Below are 20105 nucleotides of genomic sequence, written 5' to 3' on the forward strand. Positions count from 1 at the left end.
CGCGTCGAGCAATCGACGTCGCGGGTCCTACCGCGGCAGCTCTGGGCGAAGCAATCGCTCCCTCATTTGCTTCTGTTGTGGGAAGAAGGGTCATCGCGCGGCGGAGTGCCGCGCGCCAGCTCCCGTCGTCTCTCACGTCGACGCGGAACACTCCTCGGTCGCTCATTCAAAAAACGACCAGGACCAGTAGGTGCGGGGCGCCCTACTGGCTTTGACGAAGGACCGGGCCCTCCGGTGGCAGCCCAACCTTCGAGCCCTCCCGTGCTCCAAGCACACACCAATGCCACCACTACGCCGGGCGACTCGAGACTGATCGTTGTCAGCCTCCACGTCACCGGTGCCCGGCGACCACTGCGCGCGCTCCTTGACTCAGGAGCGACCAACAACTTCTTTCGCGCGTCGTGTTTGTCGGTACTACCCAAGAACGTCCGCGTCCGGAATGGTCCGGGCGAGATCCAAGTCAAACTCGCAGACGGTAAGGCTCGCCGCGTTGCGCGGCGTGACGTGTCTTTGTCGTACACGTTCGACGGCTTCCGTAGCAAGGACGACTTCTTGGTGATCGAGATGAACTACGCGTTTGACTGCATCCTGGGCATCCCTTGGCTTGCGCGATATCAGCCAGAGATTGACTGGCTGGCCCAATCAGTCAAGCGTCGACGTGGATTCGACGTGAGCGAGGTCTTCACACACCTCTTGGTGGCGCCAAGAGACTGGCCCCACGTCACAGTCGTCGACAAAACAGCAACGACACAAGCAGTGCACAGAGCGAGCGATGGCCCTCTCTGCATGGCTTGTGCTACGTTGTTGAACGAAGAGCCCTCGCGGTTTCGCGAGGTAGATGATGAGGTGGTTGAGCAGCGGCTCCCACAGTACAAGACGGTGGTCGAGCAGGGACTTCCACAACACGAGATGATGGTCGAGCAGGGGCTCCCACAACACAAGACAGTGGTCGAGCAGGGGCTCCCACACAACGAGACGGCGGTAGAGCAGAGGTTCCCGCCGAACGATTCGGCGGTCGAGCAGATTGGGCTCCCGTCAAACGATGCCGCGGTTGAGCAGGGGCTCCCGCGTGTTCCCGGCCCGGTCGAGTACGGTCTCCCGCGCCTAGAGGAGGGTGATGCATCGTCGAGTAGCAGTGCGTCAGACTCGAGCGTAAGCTCGAGGAAGTTGAAGAAGAAGTCGAAGCGACGACGCCTGAAACCTCGTCGAGACTACACGACCAGCGATAGCCCGCCGATGGAATCGGTCAGCGCGCTGGAGTACGTGGAAGGAGGCCCGAATCGGTCGCGCAGCATCGCAATCGCGAGCCTGCCGCGCGAAGCGGCGGCGATCACACGCCTTCCAGGCTTGTCCTGGAAGAACTTTCTTCGGGACCTCAAGGCTGGAGACGTCGAGCAAGTATGCTTGGTCACCGAGGCAGTCTCGGTGGATGAGGCAGCAAATGCGGTCGCAACGGACAGTGAACGTTCACGTCCGCTAGGTGCTGAACCTAAGTCTGCTCGAGAGGAACGATTCCAAACGCAGTCCTGGGAGGCCTTGCGTGAGTCAGCGAATCCCGTATACGACACCGCCTGCGAGTACGCCGACGTCTTCCCGGATGAGATCCCCGCCGAGCTACCGGCGGATCGTGGGGTTTAGCATGAGATCGACCTCGCGCCAGGTACGAAGTACTGCGTCACCAGACAATGGCCACTTCCTCGTGATCAAGTGAAAGCGATCGATGACTTCTTCGAGGGCCGCCGAAAGGCGGGTCACGTGCGTGAGAGTACCTCTCCCCATTCCAGTCCAACGTTCTGTGTGAAGAAAGCTACAGGGATATGGCGTATCGTTCACGCATTCAACAAGTTGAATGATGCCACCATCCCCGCACAGACTCCGATCCCTCGGAAGGACATGGTACTGGACTCCATGGCTGGCAGCGTCATCTACAGCGCGATCGACCTGACCGATGGATTCTATTAGATCCTGATGAGAACATCTGATGTGCCTCTCACCGCCGTAAGTACACCGAGCGGGATGCTCTGGGAGTGGCTCGTGATGCCACAGGGCCTCAAGAACGCGCCTGCCACCTTCAATCGCATGGTCTCCCATGTGCTTCGCCCGCTTCGAGACTTCGCGCCGAGTTACTCCGACGACATCTTCGTGCACAGCCGCGCTGAGGGCAACCTCAGTGCCGTGGACGTACATCTAAAACACCTGAGACAAGTCTTCCAGGTGATGCGAGAGAACAAGCTCTACGCAAACCTGAAGAAATGTGTCTTCTGCGCACCGGAGATTCCGGTGTTGGGATGCTACGTGAGCAAGAACGGTGTGCGCGCGGATCCCGAGAAGGTATCGTCTATCTGTGCTTGGCCAACGCCGACAAGCCCCACTGAGTTGCGTCAGTGGCTTGGCATGGCCAATTACTTGCACAAGTACACGAAGAATTACGCTGGGTTGATCCAGCCGCTGTCCTCGCTGCTGAAGAAGGACGTGATCTGGGAGTGGAAATCGGACCACCAAGCTGCATTCGACTCGGTGAAGAAGAGCTTGGCGTCTGCGCCGATACTGAAGCTTGCTGATGACTCAAAGCCAGTCCACGTCGTCTGCGACGCGAGCGATTTTGCCATCGGCTGTGCGCTGATGCAGTTCGATGATGACGAACACGAACGCGTTATCAGCTATCAGTCGCGCCAACTGAAGCCAGCCGAGAAGAATTACCCAGTCCACGACAAGGAGCTCCTGGCAATGCGGTACGCTCTGATCAAATTCAGAGTGTACCTGCTCGGTGAACAGTCATTTGCGGTTTACACTGATCACGCATCGCTGCGGACAGCGATGAAGAGCCCTCACCTGTCGCAACGGATGGCCCGTTGGCTGTCATTCTTTTCCGAGTACAACTTCGTTGTTCACTACAAGCCGGGCAAGAATAACATTCTCGCCGACGCGCTGTCTCGGCGTCCGGACTACGATCCCCGTGAAGCGCTAGGACATCAGCTCGCTGATGAGGACGACGACGAATGTGCGGTCTGCGTGTCGTCAGGCATCAACTTGACGTTGACCACGCCCACGCTCCCGCTGGGCGACGAGGTTGCTACAGCGTACGATGATGACCCTATATACGGCGCCATCATGAAGCACCTGCGTGCTCCTAGTAGTGACACGCTAAGTGCCCTGTCAAAGACCACGCGGAATCAGATCGATCGATATCGACTGGACGGTAATCTACTCAAGTACAGCATCGACAGGTTCGATGGTCCTCGAGTCGTCGTCCCAAACGACGCTGATCTACGTGCGCGCATAATCCACGAGTATCATGACGCCCCGACTGGAGGACATCTCGGTCGCGAGAAGACGTACGCGACTCTGTCGAGAGACTTCTATTGGCCGCACATGTACAAGTGGGTACGCAAGTGGGTCCGCACATGTACAAGTGGGTACGCAAGTGGGTCCGCACATGTACAAGTGGGTACGCAAGTGGGTCCGCACATGTGAAACTTGCCAGCGAGTCAAACCGTCTCGACGTCTCAGGCCCCATTGCGCTGCCACGGAAGCCTGGCGCTCCATTTCGATGGACTTCATCTTCGGTCTTCCGCCCGATACAGCCGGGCGCACAGGTGTACTTGTGTTCGTTGACCGTTTCAGCAAGATGGTCCATCTCGTTCCGGTGGCGGCCTCAATCACCGCGGAAGAGTCCGCGGCCCACTTCGTCGACGTGATTTTTCGTCACCACGGCCTGCCGGAGTCTATCGTGTCCGACCGCGACCCGCGGTTTATATCCGCGTTCTGGTCACGCCTCTTCGAGCTCTTGGGAACCAAATTGCTGATGTCAACTGCGGCACATCCGGAGACGGATGGACAAACAGAACGCGTCAACCGCGTCCTTGAAGACGTTCTCCGCAGCTATGAAACTTCGTACACGAGCTAAAGCTCGTTCCTACCGCTAGCCGAGTTCGCACTCAACAACGCCGAGCACTCCTCGACGGGTATGACGCCGTTCTTCGTGAACAACGCTCGCCACCCACGTGTTCCGGCACTTCTCGCCGTGGGTCACCCCACGAATGCTGGCGGCTCCACCCTTGGTGGGGGAGAACCTCCTTTGGTCGACATGGATGCTGAAGCTGCGCTCAGCTCTGTCCGTGTCGTGGTCATCACCGGTACGTGAACCGGTGTCTCAGCACGCACCGGTAGCCTCACCGGTGTCAACAAGCCTGCCGGCGCACTCGACTTCAGGGTTATCTTCGGGTGTAGCCAGTGCGAACGCCCTGACTCGTTCTCCGTCCAAGCAGTCCATCGAGCCTCCTCGGCATACTGCATCTCCGATAACGAGATGGACGTCGGAGAACTTGATCGATCCAGGCAGCAAGATTCGTGAGCAAGAAGTTACCACGGCAAACTATACACCGAAACCCTCGGTGCTTCCTGCCGATCGCTCGGCAGTTGCGGAATTCGTCATGCAAAGGCAATCCATCGCAAGGTTCGTCCGCGACGCACTGCAGAACGCAGTGGACAAGCAAAAGGAACAAGCTGATAAGCACGGTCGAAAGAACGTGAATGTATTCAAGATAGGAGATCGCGTTCTCCTATCGACCGAGGGAATCCGCGCTTCCGCCGTGACCAACCTCGGCGCCAACAAACTTGCCCCACGCTTCATCGGTCCTTTTCGTGTAACCAAGGCTGTGGGCGACGCCTACACCTTGGACATCCCGTCATCACTTAGACTCCACCCGACGTTTTACGTCGGGCGACTCAAGCGGTACTTCCCTGCGACGATTTCTGATTCGAGCCAGCAGACGGAGCATGCGTCGGGCGACCAGCCCGACGAGCCTGACGCGCCAGAAAGCCGTCAGCCCCTGGCGCCCGCTCTCGCGGACGATCTCCCTGCTGGGCAGAGCCAAGCACATGCGTCTCCAATCCCCGTAGGCGAGATAACAGCTCCCGATTCGACTGACGAAGCTCCGACGCGATCTGCTCAGCCCGCCAGGCACGATCTTCCGCCCGCTCAGCCCCAACCTGAGCGTCCAACGCGCGGTTCAAAGCTGCCTCCACCTCGCCCTGAACGTACAGGGCGTACGCCGTATCATCGTGAAGGCCCACCACCGATAATTGACTCGGTGGGTGATGCGCGCTGGATTGTGGAGCGTATCGTTGACCACGAAGATCCCCACAGCGCGACCGCTCAACGAAACGTCCGTAGTCGTGTTCCTCGCGCGGTTCCGACCGCGCGCCGCTACTTGGTACGTTGGCTCGGTTATCCCCCAGAACATAATACGTGGGAGCCCCGCGCCAACCTTCTCCGCGACGTTCCGAACGTGGTCCACAAGTATGAGACCATGCTGCTTGAGAAGAAGAATTCCGCGGGTCACCCCGCGGAGACTGCGAACGAGATCGAGAACGGCCACGAGAACGACCCGCACGAGGAGGCGACAACGACGCCGCGCTCCGACGCGTGCAACGCCGGCGTGAGCCGCCGCGATTAGCCGCCTGATCCATACTGGACAGGGTGTGCTCGTACTTTCCGATCCATCCCGACTCCTCGCCGCTGAGTGGCCGCTCAGCGAGATGTTCCCTCCATTCGCGTTGAGTCGGACGGGTTGAAGTACCACAGGACTCGCACCCCTCTCTCACGTGCACGAAGCAGAGTCGATCCAAATCCCACGCGTTGTTGCAGACCTTCACGCGCAGCTCTCCAATCGAATGATCCGCGAGGATCTCCTCGCGATACGCCAACCAGTCGACAAAGCTTTCTCCAGCACGCGACATCCGGTTCCATCGCCGGATGAAGGCACACCAAGAGCGACGAAGTCCCTCACGATCAGCGCCTTCAATGTATTTCTTCCGCGTCGCGCGGAAGCGACGAAAGTGGTTCTTCATAGTGTCTAACGTATCCGGATTCTCCGCTCCTGACAAGTCGTACAGGTCCCAGGGAACCAGGGCGTCGTCCATCACGCGCGACCGCGTGCTTCCGGCACTGATCCTCGTGACTATCGGCTCCGCCGGTGTCTCGGCTGTCTGGGTTACCGCCGCCGTTAGTGCGTCGATGTTTGCTGCTGTCACCAGCGTCGCGCTGGTGCTAACGCCCGTTGACTGCGTCGTGTTGTCCTCGGCCATCTTCGCTCCGTTGGGTTTTCGAGTTTTCTTCAAATGTGTTACGTGCGCTTATGTTGCGCAAGCGCAACTTAGAGAGGAGGGTGATGTAATGGGCCCAACTCCAATTACATAAGTAGGTATATATTTCTTTAGTTACTACATAAGTAGGTAAAGTGGCACACGGGTAGCGTGTGCCAAAGTGTCATCATCTGATTGGTTGATAGTGAGGAGCCAGACTCACTTATTGACCAATCAGATATAGACATGTGTTTGAGTGGTTCACACGAGGCCAGGGGTAGCCGCCCTGGTCCTAAATAAATCAGAGTGGAATTTGACACAAACCTAAGACTTGGTTTTATTATTGCGAGCTTCCTCCGCACTATAGTGTAAGCTAGTAACGGTATCTCTTACCCCGTTACATCCCAGACTCCGTCGACGAGGTTTCATACCGCTCTTCGCCAAAAGCGTTCATCAACAACTCAATTATGCAGCAATTGTTTCGTGAAGCGCGGTGTTGGGAACCGGGGGGGGGCATTTGCTGGCGAGCGCACCATTTGGATAGACAACGCAAGTGGGCACAATGGTGATGACGCTACCAAAGTTGCGCGAACTCCGTACGCGTGTACGATGTTTTCCTCCAAACGCTACAGATTTAGTGCAACATGCCGATAGGTTTCCAATTCAACGTATTAAGGAGCATTTGAGGCGCCTTTGCGAGAAACGCAACATGCAAGCTATTCAGCGCGGGGATTAACTAACGCAAAGGCTCAGGTGCTCTGCACAATCCAGGCAAAAAGTTCTTTTTACAGACTGCTGCAGAATACTTGCGCCTCATGAATGGTGAGTGCGATAAAAATGGTGCTAACTGGGCGAAGAAGTCTATGGTGCTGTGCGGGTTGGACATCGGAGCTGACGGGATCTGGAAAGTTGAGCAGCTTGGTAAAGACTTGCAAGAAGTTATCGCTGAGTATGCGGACGCATTCAACCATGGATATGAGCAGGCAGTTCAGTCGATTAGTTTGCGACTACATGTAGGTCTTCTGGCAATTCACCTAGTTATGCACCACGAATAGACGTACATCTGATTTAGTCATCCCAGATTTCGTACATGCTTTCCTTACACCGCAATTAGTCAGGGTATGACTAAATAGCGTGAAGGGTGTAGCTACCTAATTTGGTTGAAAAATGCTACCTACTTGTTTACCAACCGTGATAACCACTAATCATGGTTATCACGGTTGGTAAGTGTGTAAGTAGCATTATCTAATCAAATCAAATTTTCTTGTTTGAGCCATGAGGACCCCATTTTATGTGGCGTGGCAGGCGCCTTTGTCTCAGACCGACGGTCTACCAGTGAGCCGCGTGCTGCAGTCATGACACGCAGTGAGCGTGCTGTAACATTGCTTTGATTGTAGGCTGCTATGATAGCCAACGAGCTAGAGGGCGACACGGACGGCTGCGACGAGCAATCCATGGTCTACAAGGCAGTCAGCAGCAAGCGATACCTGGAACGCAACCACGTAGAGAAGATTGGAAAGTGGGACGCATAGCGAGTTGCCAGGATAAACTCTATACACGCCCAGCGGGACCTACGGATGAATAAAAAAAGGTTTGAGCTCTTGCTAGAGCGGCTCCATTTACACCCTGTCGTTTTGCGGGCCCCGGAAAGCAAAAGCAAGCCCCTGTTCAGCTCCAGCTCGCGGTGCTCCTGTATTCACTCCAGCCACGGAGTGTTCTCTAAATCGCTCAGCATTCTGACATAGCAGAAGGTAATCTCGCTAACATTCTCCTCTCTACTTTTATTTACTTGACGAACGACTTTGCTATTTAGGATCCGTGTATATATTCTGTACAAGATCCACTGAAGCAATTTTAAGCCTCGAAACTGAGTTTTGTCGTGGCCTTCGGCAACCCAGAAGACTGATGTCAAGACGTAGTTTGAGAACGTCTCGGGGGCCTCCGGCGTGTGTTGAATGCGTCGATGAGACTACATTCAGGATATTTTACGCTCCCAAACGAGCGCGGAACACTATTATTCCCAGAAATAGAGCTACTGTCTAGGATCACAAGTGTTTTGCGACCATCTCCACCGCATAATATTCTGATAAGGTACTTTAACATCTGGCTCGGTATTTGCTCTAAATCTACTAATACCTGTTTAAGGATGGTGTCCCGATTCACAGCATGACACCAATTCAATGAGCTTGACACGTGTGTCCACTGAGCTCAGCAAGTATTCAAAAGCCGGGGAGTACATGCTTGGAGATAGTCCGTATTCGTGCAACTTTCCGCTTATTGTAACGGCCTACAAGATACCACACAGCTCGATCCCAAGGAAGCGCTCGTTTAGCCGGTTGCTCGCCAAGCAACGCATTAATGTGGAACATTCGATTGGTATGGTGAAATCAAGGTATCCTATATTGAGCAGCATCAGGGATGGAATTTTAAGTGACGAAGACCTGCTCTCTGTTTGTAAGACCATTATGTGTTGCTTTGTTTTGCACAGCTTATGCATTGTCTTTGCGGACGATGCATTTCAAATTCTAACGCCTACCGCTCCTTTGGATGAAGAAGATGATGAGCAAGAATGGACTGATGACAACAGCTAGGACTCGCGAGTTTGCGCGCAAGAGGTAGTGCTACGGAGCTACCTAACATAAAAAATGATTTTTATTTAAATAATGTTTTTAAATAAATTTTGCAATTCTATGAGTGTTTGGCAAGTTGAAGCTCCAGCTGCTTCGGCTGTAGAGTATTTCGCTAGAAAGGCAGCTCGAGCTGCTTATCCATCTTCTATTTCTTAAGCCGAAATTCTTTCTTATACAGAGCGAAGTTATCGCGTTTTAACGCCAGCTCCTGCTTTCAAAGCTCCATGTCAGCCTTGTGTCGCTTCACGGAATCTTTTTCGTGATCTTCGCGAGGGCGGTGTATCAGTACTACAGCATGTGGAGAAGCTGAACCTGATATTGAACTAGATGCTCCCTTGGTATCCTCGGTAGTCTCCGCAGCGGTCTGGTTAGCTCCGCAATCGGCCGCTGAGGCAGCTGCAGCCGACCGTTTGGTTCCACCATGTAGCGCGAGCTCAGTGCGTCCTGGTTCCATGATTACAGGAGGAGCAATATTGTGCTGGGCACCGAAAACTTCATCCATTCGGTGTAAGTACTTGTATTGTTTTTTGCCAGCAGCTCTACTATCATAACCTCTAAAGGCTTGCATGTTAGATTTATATCGTCGCACTTGCGAGTATTTTAGATTAAATGATCCAATCCCTTTAATACTGGACGGGTCACTTTCAGCCAAACCCGGATCAATTCAGCTTCACCTTCTATATTCGTATAAGCTTTACTTGATCTGGTGTTTTAGAAAGAGAGAGGCGCTAGCGCTAGCGTAGAACTTGGTCTTCACACCCGTCGTGTAGTCCTTGAGGTTCGTGTCAAGGAAACTTATAAGAACATATTTCTCCGACTCAGACCAGCGTTTGATCCCCATTTTACTGTGCTTGTTGGTCAACGTCATCAAATGGATCACTGATTTTCTGCCAATAAAACCGCTCCTAGTGCTTTTCAAAATAGCCAATAAAGCGCCGCACTGGTCTTCTTCCTTTCAAACTTTCCTCGTTTTAAAGGAAAGTTTTAGCAGGTTTGAAGGTTTGCTCTGATTGAGTGAAAACTTTTTATTTTACTTACTTAGTGAAAGGTTTAAGTCTTTTATCGGCCACCTCTGTTCAAAAATAAGGCGATCTTATTGGTCAGTCCGCTGTCGCCATCTCTATCCACACAGCTCACCTCGGCGACCTCTGCTCAGTCGCAAGGTGCTATGTTATTATATTTGACAGGTATATGTTTGGCAATCCAAAAATATGGCGGAGAAAATCGACGACGAATTCGTGGCCGTCGCTGCCGCTGTGGCTGCTTCACACGATGGACGTCGCTACAGAGAGCCATCTACGGCTATTTGGTCTACGCGTGCATGCCCGTGGGATTCTGTGCGTGGAAGTGAGCAGTTTTGTGGATGGAATCGGCGCCATCTATGGTGCACATTCGCCACCTTCAAGATGACCGTCGGTCGTATCGAGTCTAAATGGACGGACATCAACTCGCCTCTGGGGAGCAGTGCTGTGTTCGACATCAAGACGTGCGTCAGCGTTGCGTTATCTCACGCATGAGGGGTCATATGAAGTAGCTGGTAGTATTTTCGGGGCAAGCAAAGCTCAGACAATTGCCCATGTGGTTCAGGTAAGCTCTATTGTAGCTGGTTGTACTGTACAGCGAGCTTGAGCCGGCGGCACTCCCACACTATCAAAAGCGGAGCGATGCTGCGGCTGCCGGAGAAGGAGGAGGTCATCGCGCCATGGCGCAGAGACAGAAGGCACTCAATCGTCCCCTCAGACCACACAAACCGCTTTCGTGTAGTTGAGGTCGAGGATGCTATGGTCTTCTCCGGCGTCGAGAGCGTGCTGGCCCCGTCACGATCTGCTTCGCTGCTCGTTGATCGTCCTGATTCCAAGTGGCAGTGTCCAGTCAACATACTAGGCTGTATAGTATACCACGGATCTTTATGAGCTGAGAGAGGTTGATGTTTCGGTGCCATCTCATTTAGTCCCTCTGTTGGCTTCTTTCAACAGAGGTGGATTCAACAGACTTGGGCGTCCCCTTATTAACCGTAATAACCAAAGGCGATGTTCATGAGCAGCTTCCTGCGGCTGCCAGGGGTTCGTGAAGCGCTTTCTGCACGGCGCCAGGTCGTGCTTCGTCGTGAAGCAATCCCTCGTGAGCCTGAGGTTATTGTTTTCGACGACGATGACGATGGCCCCTGGACAGCCAATGTCGACAAAGTAAATGTGTCACGAAACCCAGAGAAGATTATCTTCCCGACACTATTTCTACTGACAGGTGCACTTGCGCTTTTGACTGCTTCAGATACGAGTTTCTTAATGCCGATACCAGCTACTATTGTATGCAAGCCGACTGTGACCGTAACGGAAACTGCTCGAATAGTCTCTTCGAGTGTATGGGTTTGAAGCTGATGGTTTGCAAGGGAACTGGGATCGGAGTCAAAGCAACTGCAACAATTCATGCTGGGTCATGGTCGGAAACTACACTGGGGTGCTAACAACGCACGACTTTGCGGTAGGGCAGACCAGTGACTACGCGTTGGAGCTGCAGCTATGGAGCACCAGAAACAAGATAGTGTACATTAACGCGACAACGTGTGGAGGTATAACGCGAATGCTGAACCCCTCGTACGATGCAGCATATCACTTGTGGAGATGTGCAACTGCGTGAACGTTGTGGTGACGGGGGTGGCCAAGCGCACGATTGAAGAGGGAGAAGAGGGGGCTGTCGACTACGTGGACCCGTGGTTTGACTGCGTGTGTGACGCCCCAAACTGCCGCGACTAGGACCAAAAGCCGTGCATACAAGCTCAAGAGCGCCACGTTGCAATGCTGTTGGTGATACTCAGGTAGCATTAAAGCATGAATTGAGCGTAAGCAGAGCCTAAACAGACTTTGGATTGTAAAAGGAACTGCTTCCGTGCTTCAATGTTAAACTAAACGTAGTGGTCTGGTCGGAAGTGCCGTAGCAAGCACATTAACTTCAACCTGCAACATGAGCAGCTCCAAATCGAAAATGCTTACATTATTGAGTTACCTTGACGTATGAAGCGCTGATTACAGCTACCCGCACGGTTCTACCTGTCCAATCGTCCGTGAGCAGAACCAAATGGGTTGATACTCCACATCAAGGGCAAAACCATTGATGTGCGGTCTTCCATCAGGTACATATGACTCAGCTGGATCGAATTTGCGTTGCCGTTTCTTGGATGTGCAATGATAGACCAATGTGGCTCTCCCAACTGGCTGAGCTGCACCAGACACTTATGACAAAAGAACGGCATCAATCGGATATTCCACAAACCAGCACTGGATATTCAGCTTGTGCAACCTTAAATGTAGCATCCGCCTGGAAAACAAATGATTCAACAGGTCGATCCAGCTGGAATAGGAACCTTTTCGACGTTACGTCGACCACAAAAGGTTTCTTGTCTGAGCCTGTTCCAGCTATAACCATCTTCATCTTTTTGCCAACTAATGGTGTAAGAAGCGCTATCCACCTCGTTTCCATTGAGCTCCAATTCGCGTATATACTCAGCAAGCTCGTCCACGAAATCGTTGCTCATCCTTTTTGTCTTGCGGAAGTAGTTCGAGAAATTTTGCACCACCTTCAACTCTGGTAGATCATCAATTGAAACGGTAAATTTTTGAAGCATCAAATTTCGAAAATCGGCCGGGTCAAAGTCCTTGAGCGGCCATCTGCCTGATGTAAGTCTTGTGCGCTTCTCTTAGCTTTTTTTCTGTGTATCCTTCTCGAGGCTGTTGTGTAGCCCACACTCGTTAATGGTCGTATTGTCGCACTCCATGACACGTCCACGTCACGGACAGGTTTGGCAAGCCGTCGCTAGCTTTCCATTTTGAAAATGAGCAGCTTAAAGCTGATAGCGCATTTCGTGAGGCGTCGCCACAATATATATCGTGCTTGGTATTTTTGTCAAGTCATATTATATCTTTCACACCAATGAAGCGAAAAGAAGAGAAACAAACATGGTGATTAATGTACTACTAGTAGATGTCTTTATTGAATATCCTCCCAGGAAAAATCCTATTACACAAATTTTACTACCACTAGTATTTGTAGTTTCCACATCAGATTTCTTGGACTCTACACTGCCTGTTAGGAAATATATAAGAAGTCGCCCAAGCCAAACTAATTATGCAAACGCAGTACCTTACTTCACAGCAACTCTTAAAAAGCGCTGCTACAGGGCATACTGAAATCAAAGATGACAGGTCATTTGTGACCACGTGCAGTAATACACGCAGCGCGGTCTGCATCATCTTGAATGTTCAGCTCTCCGCGCTGGCGAGCCGCCAGCAGTAACACCATCCGCCACAGCATAGAGCATTGCGTCCAAAACCAGCTTGATCCGTCGACCGGATGCAACAGCCGCTCAACTCTGAAAGACAGTCGGCTAACCAGCATACGACGCCCCCTCTTCACAGCTTGAGCAGGACATGCTTCCCGTGCACGGACTCAATCGCCGGTCTCCTTCAGGGCAAGATAACCTTCAAGGCTACGGCGATGACGGACGGACGGTGCCTCAAAGCCCTTGCTTTGCTATCAACAAGACAACAAGCGTACTGTAACGATTGCTAGCCCGGGAAAATAAGGTAAACAACATACCTGTGTGTTAGAGAATATTTCCTCCGCCTTTATCACGAACAATTCAGCCTGGAGTGCTGTGAGGAATTCAGCGTGTGTCATGCCTTGTTTTTCTAGATTGGCATAATATGTACGATGCACAACAAGTGCGTTTTCCAGAGCAACATCTAAGAGTCCCAGAAACAGCCTTCATAGCAATATACACTATGTCAGCGCTAGTCAACTTTTAAACACAACATCATACAATATTTCTTGAACGTCATCGCCAATTGAACCGAATACCGCTGCAACCAAAGTTGGTCATGAACATCGACCCCACCCATATTGTGATGGTAGTCCTTGACCAACTTCGGACAAGCTATGATGGATGCTACGCCACCAGCGTACGCATTTCTGACTGTGATACGGAGCGAAAATAAGTTCAAACGAATTCACAGCGTTAAAGTGTGCCTTCATACGCATCAATCGTCAGCTCTCGGGCACCCGCGCCCGTAGCAAGTATTGTGTCTTTCAACTCTTTTGGCAAAACGGGCAACAAAAAACTCACCTCCAAGTGCAGAGGTTAGGTTTACTCATCTGTTTTAGTAGGGAGTCTACCAGCGAATTATCCTGATACTTCTTAGATAAAAAATATTTTATCCAATTAAATCAGGGTTTGCGCAATTTATCAGCTAATCACGTTTATACCGTCGATCCCTTGAAAGGACCCAAGAAACTAGTCTCAAGCTGGGAAAAAGTCTCGAATGGCTATAAATTTCCCAGCCATTCGATACTAAGTACTCCACAGAGCAGTTTAGAATGACCTACTCAATCGACATGCGCTGGAGAGCCATCGTGCTTATGTACGTATACTCAATCCAAGCAGAGACAGTGGCTAGTGTTCTAGGTATTTCTCAGCGCAGTCTAGGTCGATGGTTCAGACGATTTCGCGCGACCGGAAATGTACTGAAAAGCGAGCCAAGGAACAGGACGTCAAGATGGCCAACCGAGGTGTGTGCGTTTGTGCGTCAGTACGTAAATCAGCATCCATGCTTCTATTTTGAAGAGCTACGGCTCGAGCTACGAGCTCGCTACACTAGCACTATTAGTGTATCAGACTCAACTATTTGTCGAGCCCTCCGATTCGATCTCAACCTCACCAGGAAGGTGCTTACGAAGCGAGCGCGGGAATGTGTACCGAGGGAGCGCCGTGAGTATGTTGCTCGACTCTTACCGTACTATAGCGGTCCAGACCAACTCGTATTCATCGACGAAACTTCGAAAGATGGGAGGTAAAGTATTCTGTTTAATAAAGGTTACTATGCATTTAATCTAATTAGCTTGAGTTTTGTATGTTTAGGTCAGTTCTTCGTCGGTATGGATGGTCGGCAAGAAATACTGCAGCTCACGTTACAATACCTTTCAGTCGTGGAAAGAGAGTGTCAATTTTGGCCGCGATGGATGTGAAGGGCTTTTTTGGGTGAAGAAACGTGGAGGGAACATTTACGCGTTTAGAATTTCATCACGTGTTTAAGGAAAAGATTCTCCCGTTTCTCAATCCATGGCCTTTGCCTCGATCCATTGTAATCATGGACAATGCCAAGATTCATATGTACAAAGAATTGCAAGCTTTGATACACGCTACTGGAGCTCTGCTGTTTTTCCTGCCTCCGTACTCACCAGATTTAAATCCTATTGAGGTTGGCTTCTCGCTTCTCAAACGGTGGATTCAAAGACACGCTAATATGGCATTTCGTGAAGATCCTCTCGCTGTTTTAAAAGTGGCAATGTATAAGTGCACCAAGCAGAAAGACGAAGTCGGAGAGAATTTTTATAGTCATTGTGGGTACATGTCAAACGAGATAGCGATAAAACAGTAGCAAACAGTAAAGGTAACTTGTCCTACTCTACTACTCCATATTTGCATCGGTATCACTCATGTGTTCTTCGTCTTCAATGTTGGTCGCTGGTGCCGGCGTGTCTGTTTGTGTTGGCGCTCTAAACGGAGGTCGTAAGCTATAGCTCGGTAGTCCCAGCGCCTCTCGTAGATCACTTACGCTCACATGTAATGGCACAGGAACACCATGAAGCTTAACGCGCACGACTCGATACTCACCTGCGCTTTGCTGTCGCTGTTGTTCTTCCATTGCACTATTCATTGCTGCTTGCTCGACGTCAATGTGCTGGAGCTGGCGGAATGTAACACTGTCGGGTACTTGTAATGGAGTCTCTTCAGGCAATCTTGCGTGTGTGATGGCCATGTATCGCTCTGTCGCAGGCCCAGCGTCAACCTGCTGCTCTCTCAGAAATGCTGCCACACGTGGCATTTGCTCCTGAATACGGGCAGCACTAGCTCGACGGAGTGACGTCTGAGCTTCAGGCTTGGGTACGTACACAAAAAGCTCCAGCTCAAACCCTGCTTGCCCATTACGCCTCCGTTTCGCCCTGTTCCAGACATCCTTTAATTGTGCAAGAAGGGCCGCTGTGTCTTGGCATGCAATCTCAAACTGTTTTTGCTTGGCGTTATTGCTAGGCTTCAGATAGATGTCGAATTCAGGTCTCCATTGTCCTGGCAGTTTGCTCTCGAAATGTTCTTCGACTTTTGCTCGCAGGATGCTGTACCCATCGGATACCTTGTACAAAAATGCTGGTGACACCGGAACCTTGTCCCGACACGCAGCGAAGGGTTCTCCATTCTTGATGCTGAGACGACAGGACAGTGACTCTGGCAGCGGAATATTCTCCATTTACAGCTCAGGTGTTTGAATTTGATGGTTATTGTAGTTGTGAATCGCTATCCTCCGCTGGTAAACTGCATATAAACACTCCCTTGTCTGTACACTGTACAACAACGTCCTCGTATTTACCGCCCCTCTTATCTTATTCACACCGCTGGTAAACTGCATATAAACACTCCCTTGCCTGTACACTGTACAACCCCGTCCTCGCATTTACCGCCCCTCTTATCTTATTCACACCGCTGGTAAACTGCATATAAACACTCCCTTGCCTGTACACTGCACAACCCCGTCCTCGCATTTACCGCCCCTCTTATCTTATTCACACAACGCGCTGCACTTACCCGTAGAGTGTGAGCTAAACCATAGCAGCCGTCTCGCACTACCTTACCATTCTTATCCATCGGCAACTTGTAACGGTGCCACCGCAGACCACACTACACAACACGCCAACACGCCAAATAATACCATCGAGAGGAATTGAACCTCCACCCCCCGAAACCAGGACTCTACCGTTGAGCTACGTTGGTGCTGAAGCGTAGCTGTGAGCCGTGTTGTGTCTTGGTGGGCGTAGCTTGGTCCGCACGCTGTTTGATCTTGACCCGGTGAAAGCTTGAATGGGAGCCACGTGTGCGACATACAGAGCGTGCCTGTCGCTCATTGACGTATTTCGGCCAATCACATTAGCCTTGAATTAAGATAAATATTACGGCACACCGTTACAGATTAGAAAGCCCTTTTTAGATCAAGACTCCCTTCGGAGCTAGTTATAAAATGCGGCAAAACGACAGAAAGGCACAATAAATATACGGGCTTTGAGTCCCACCAGCAGCACGCCGTATTTTCAGGAACAACCTTCAGTCTTGCTATGCGACACGATCCACGCGAAACAGTTACAGACCGCATCTTACGTATGTCCTTGAGAGTGAGCGAGAAGCCGATACGTCTAGGTTGAATCGCTTCGACCGTATAGATTTTGTTTGCCAGTAGCTCCAGCGCAAGCGCGACAGACGTGTAAAGCCTATCAGTTTCAACGAGATGATAGGATTGTCGGTCCTCGGGAAGTATTATGCTAAGATTGCGAAGAACAGCCGCCGGGGCTGATTTGTCGTCTATTTGGGTTCCATCCAAATGCGCCTTTTTCTTACAGTCAATCTCCAGCCTATTTTGTGCATTGGATTGCTAAAATAAATATTGAGCGCATAGTAGTACCATGTAATAGCGTACCTCAATCAATATGAAGCTCGTGCGCAACAAATTCGAAATTTTTTAGTTCCCCACTTGTGGGGTTTGTCAACACGCGTCTTCCATTGAATTTCGAATGGGAAGGAAGTGTTCCTTCGTCGACAAGACAGGGCCCGGTGTAAATCCAGCTTTAAAGGTTTGCTACAGTGTTTTAATAACGGGCCTTATTTTGTAGGCACGGTCAGTCTTCGCTTGCGGGTCGTGGTTGCTCGAAAAGTGTAGATGATGCATCAGCAAATCAAACCTGGAACAAACACGTCAGAGACAGCTGAATTATCGTGTCATATGAGCCCACTATTCATACCTGCTCCCTTACATCTAAGCACCGAATGTACCATGAGGTAACGAAAAAACTGAAGTCGTGCTCCAGTGAAAAGATATGCGACGTCGCTGGGGGCATAGCATTCGAGCTATAAGTAGCCTAAATAAGTGGGTGTATTTGTTGGGCTCAAAAGGTTTCATGGATCGAAGGCGTTGGCGTACTTCTTTTAGCGCTTTAACATCTTTGTCTCGTTTGCCGCGCGGCTTGTTTCCGGCTTGCCTTTCTCTGATTCCTCTAGCACAGGTCATAACTGTTTGAGCTGCATAGCGGCTGCTTTCATTCACAATCGTCTGGAGAAGCGTCTTTGGAAAGAAATACCAAAAGAGCTCTTTCAGGGATTTAGCTTTGTCTTAAACCTCACGTGTTGGTCCCCATTGGCCTTGAAACAGACCACGATACTCTGGTTCGTGTGCGCCGCTAACTGGGACTGCAACAAAAAAACGAGAGATGTTAGATGCCTATTACCATCAGCGAAACGCAAATATTGAAATTACCTCCCTCCCAGCCTTTGATTTTTTTGCGGTCTGGCTAGTTTGAGCAATGTGTCGTCATCGATGATGTTGCCGCCGAACTCAGCCATAAAGTCAGCGATGACTGCATCAGTCCAGTTTGTGCTTATGTCGACATGTCGAATTTTCTCATCGGTTTCCAAGCTTCAATCTTTGTCTTCATCAGAGGAGCAATTTGAATCCAGCACTTTGAATCCGTTTGAATCATTGTCGATACAAATGTTGATATCTGCCATTGTGCTCTCTGCGCCGTCAGAGAGCACGTCATCCCGGCTCGTCCAGGCGTTTTCTTGGTCATAGTACCCAGATATTATGTCAGAATCACTACTACCGTCTTCCCTTGTGTCACCATCCTTACTAGAGTCGCCCGAAGAGGAGCCGCAGTCATCATCACTACCCCCTCGTCTTCCCCCGAGCTGCCATCTACACGGATTCTGTCAGAAGAGGAACGAATGCCTCCACTAGAAGACCTTCTTGGCTTCCTCATCTCATCACGACTTGTGGCATAACTGGCTACTGTGGTGGGGGCTCCACCGACAGCTTCGTAGTCGAGAGCCTTTTGCTTGCCACATGTGATACTAAACCCGAGGTACTCAATGCATCTCTAGGGGTTTTAGCCCTCAAATTGGCACAGTTATTTGGTTGCGATAGGCGTTTCTTTCCCGACAGATCGCTGGTACTTTGTTTTTCTTTTTGCAGCCACAGTTCGTGTAGACTTCGTTCGGCGGGGTGCTCTGGTCTGCTCTCCATCAGCAGCCGCCGAGGCTGCACCCGCTGGCCGCGAATCGACTGCTACCGATGTTGCAGCCGACTTATCCCTCGCACCCACATTTCGTGTCTTCACTTGGAGGACGGCTCTGGTCTGTCTGCCGCTTCACCCACCAGTAGCAGCCGCTGAGGTTGCTCCCGCCGGCCGCGAATCGACTGCTACTGGTGTTCCCGTCGAATTATCGTTTGTACCCACTCTTTGTGTCGTCTTCGTCCGGCGGGCCGCCCTGGTCTGCATAATAGTACTAGTGCCGGTAACTGATGGCGCCACAACGGCTGATTCCGAGCTGGTGGCTTCATCCGTCCTCAATAAAGTGTTTTTCCTAGTCCTCGGGTGTCGCGCTGTTTGCGATAGCTGATCATGTGTAGTAGTGCTCTTTGCCGTCGCTCCTGGCGTACTCACACGCTCTGTTGGCATTTGAACGAAGAGCTCCGGTTTGATCGTGGCAAATAACAGCTACTCACCAGGTACACTGTACCGAAGAGACTATTTATACTGTTTTTTAAAATTCGCAATAAATATCTGCCGTCCCCTAATACCGAGATAATTCACGTATTGAGAAAAGCATTTTTTTCTTGTTGTGCAGGTACTTCAATAATCATTGTTCTGACTAAGACTAAGGCTTTGCTTATGCGTGTTATCTAGCTTCTGAGCGCGCGCGAAGAATTGTTTTAGTACTTTGTCGCTCTTTATTTGTCTTTGAGAGCGACACTTATGTGAATTCGTGTGCAGCACTGGTGCTGGTGTACGTTGACGTAGTGCGATATTCTGACAAACTGATAGTGTCCTTCACAATAAAGTTCTCGAGTATTATAAACCCTCTGTAAGATTCACGATTTTATAAGAAGGAGCTGCATTTGTGGCTGCTTCAACTCAAATCGGTAGTCTCGGGATAGAAATACGCCTAGCAGGTGTTGAGCTCATGGCAGCAATTCTTGGCGTCAATCACGTTCACAAAAAAACAGTTGGCCGCAAAATCTCGCCAAAAGCATTGACCAACGTACACGGTGGCAGCATCGCACCGGCGGCTAGCCGCGGTGGTATTGGCGGTAAACTGGCACGAATTTATCCATGCGAATGTATCCTCACGGTCACCAACGAACACATACGTCTTCGTCGGATACTCGTAAAATCGGGTCCTGGACCTGATGAGATCTTACTCGAATCTCTCGTATGTGTTTCACAAGCGGTTCAAGTTTTAAATTACGCTAGAAATTCGCACACACAGCTCCTCGAAACGATGCAGCATACGTG

The 20105-nt window shown here is 50.9% G+C and overlaps 1 protein-coding gene across 1 annotated transcript; it reads right to left on the reverse strand.

Annotated features, from left to right (window-relative positions):
* Positions 1-15178: 15178 nt before the first annotated feature.
* On the reverse strand, positions 15179-16015 carry PITG_06348 (uncharacterized protein; the record flags this gene model as incomplete). The annotated part of the gene is made up of 3 exons (XM_002998437.1): positions 15179-15379; positions 15443-15867; positions 15943-16015. 3 exons carry the CDS (start codon positions 16013-16015, stop codon positions 15179-15181), a joined length of 699 nt encoding a protein of 232 aa, XP_002998483.1.
* Between the last annotated feature and the right edge of the window lie 4090 nt (positions 16016-20105).

The sequence above is a fragment of the Phytophthora infestans genome, genomic scaffold (genome assembly GCF_000142945.1).
Source record: "Phytophthora infestans T30-4 supercont1.8 genomic scaffold, whole genome shotgun sequence".
In the NCBI taxonomy this organism is placed as follows: domain Eukaryota; phylum Oomycota; class Peronosporomycetes; order Peronosporales; family Peronosporaceae; genus Phytophthora; species Phytophthora infestans.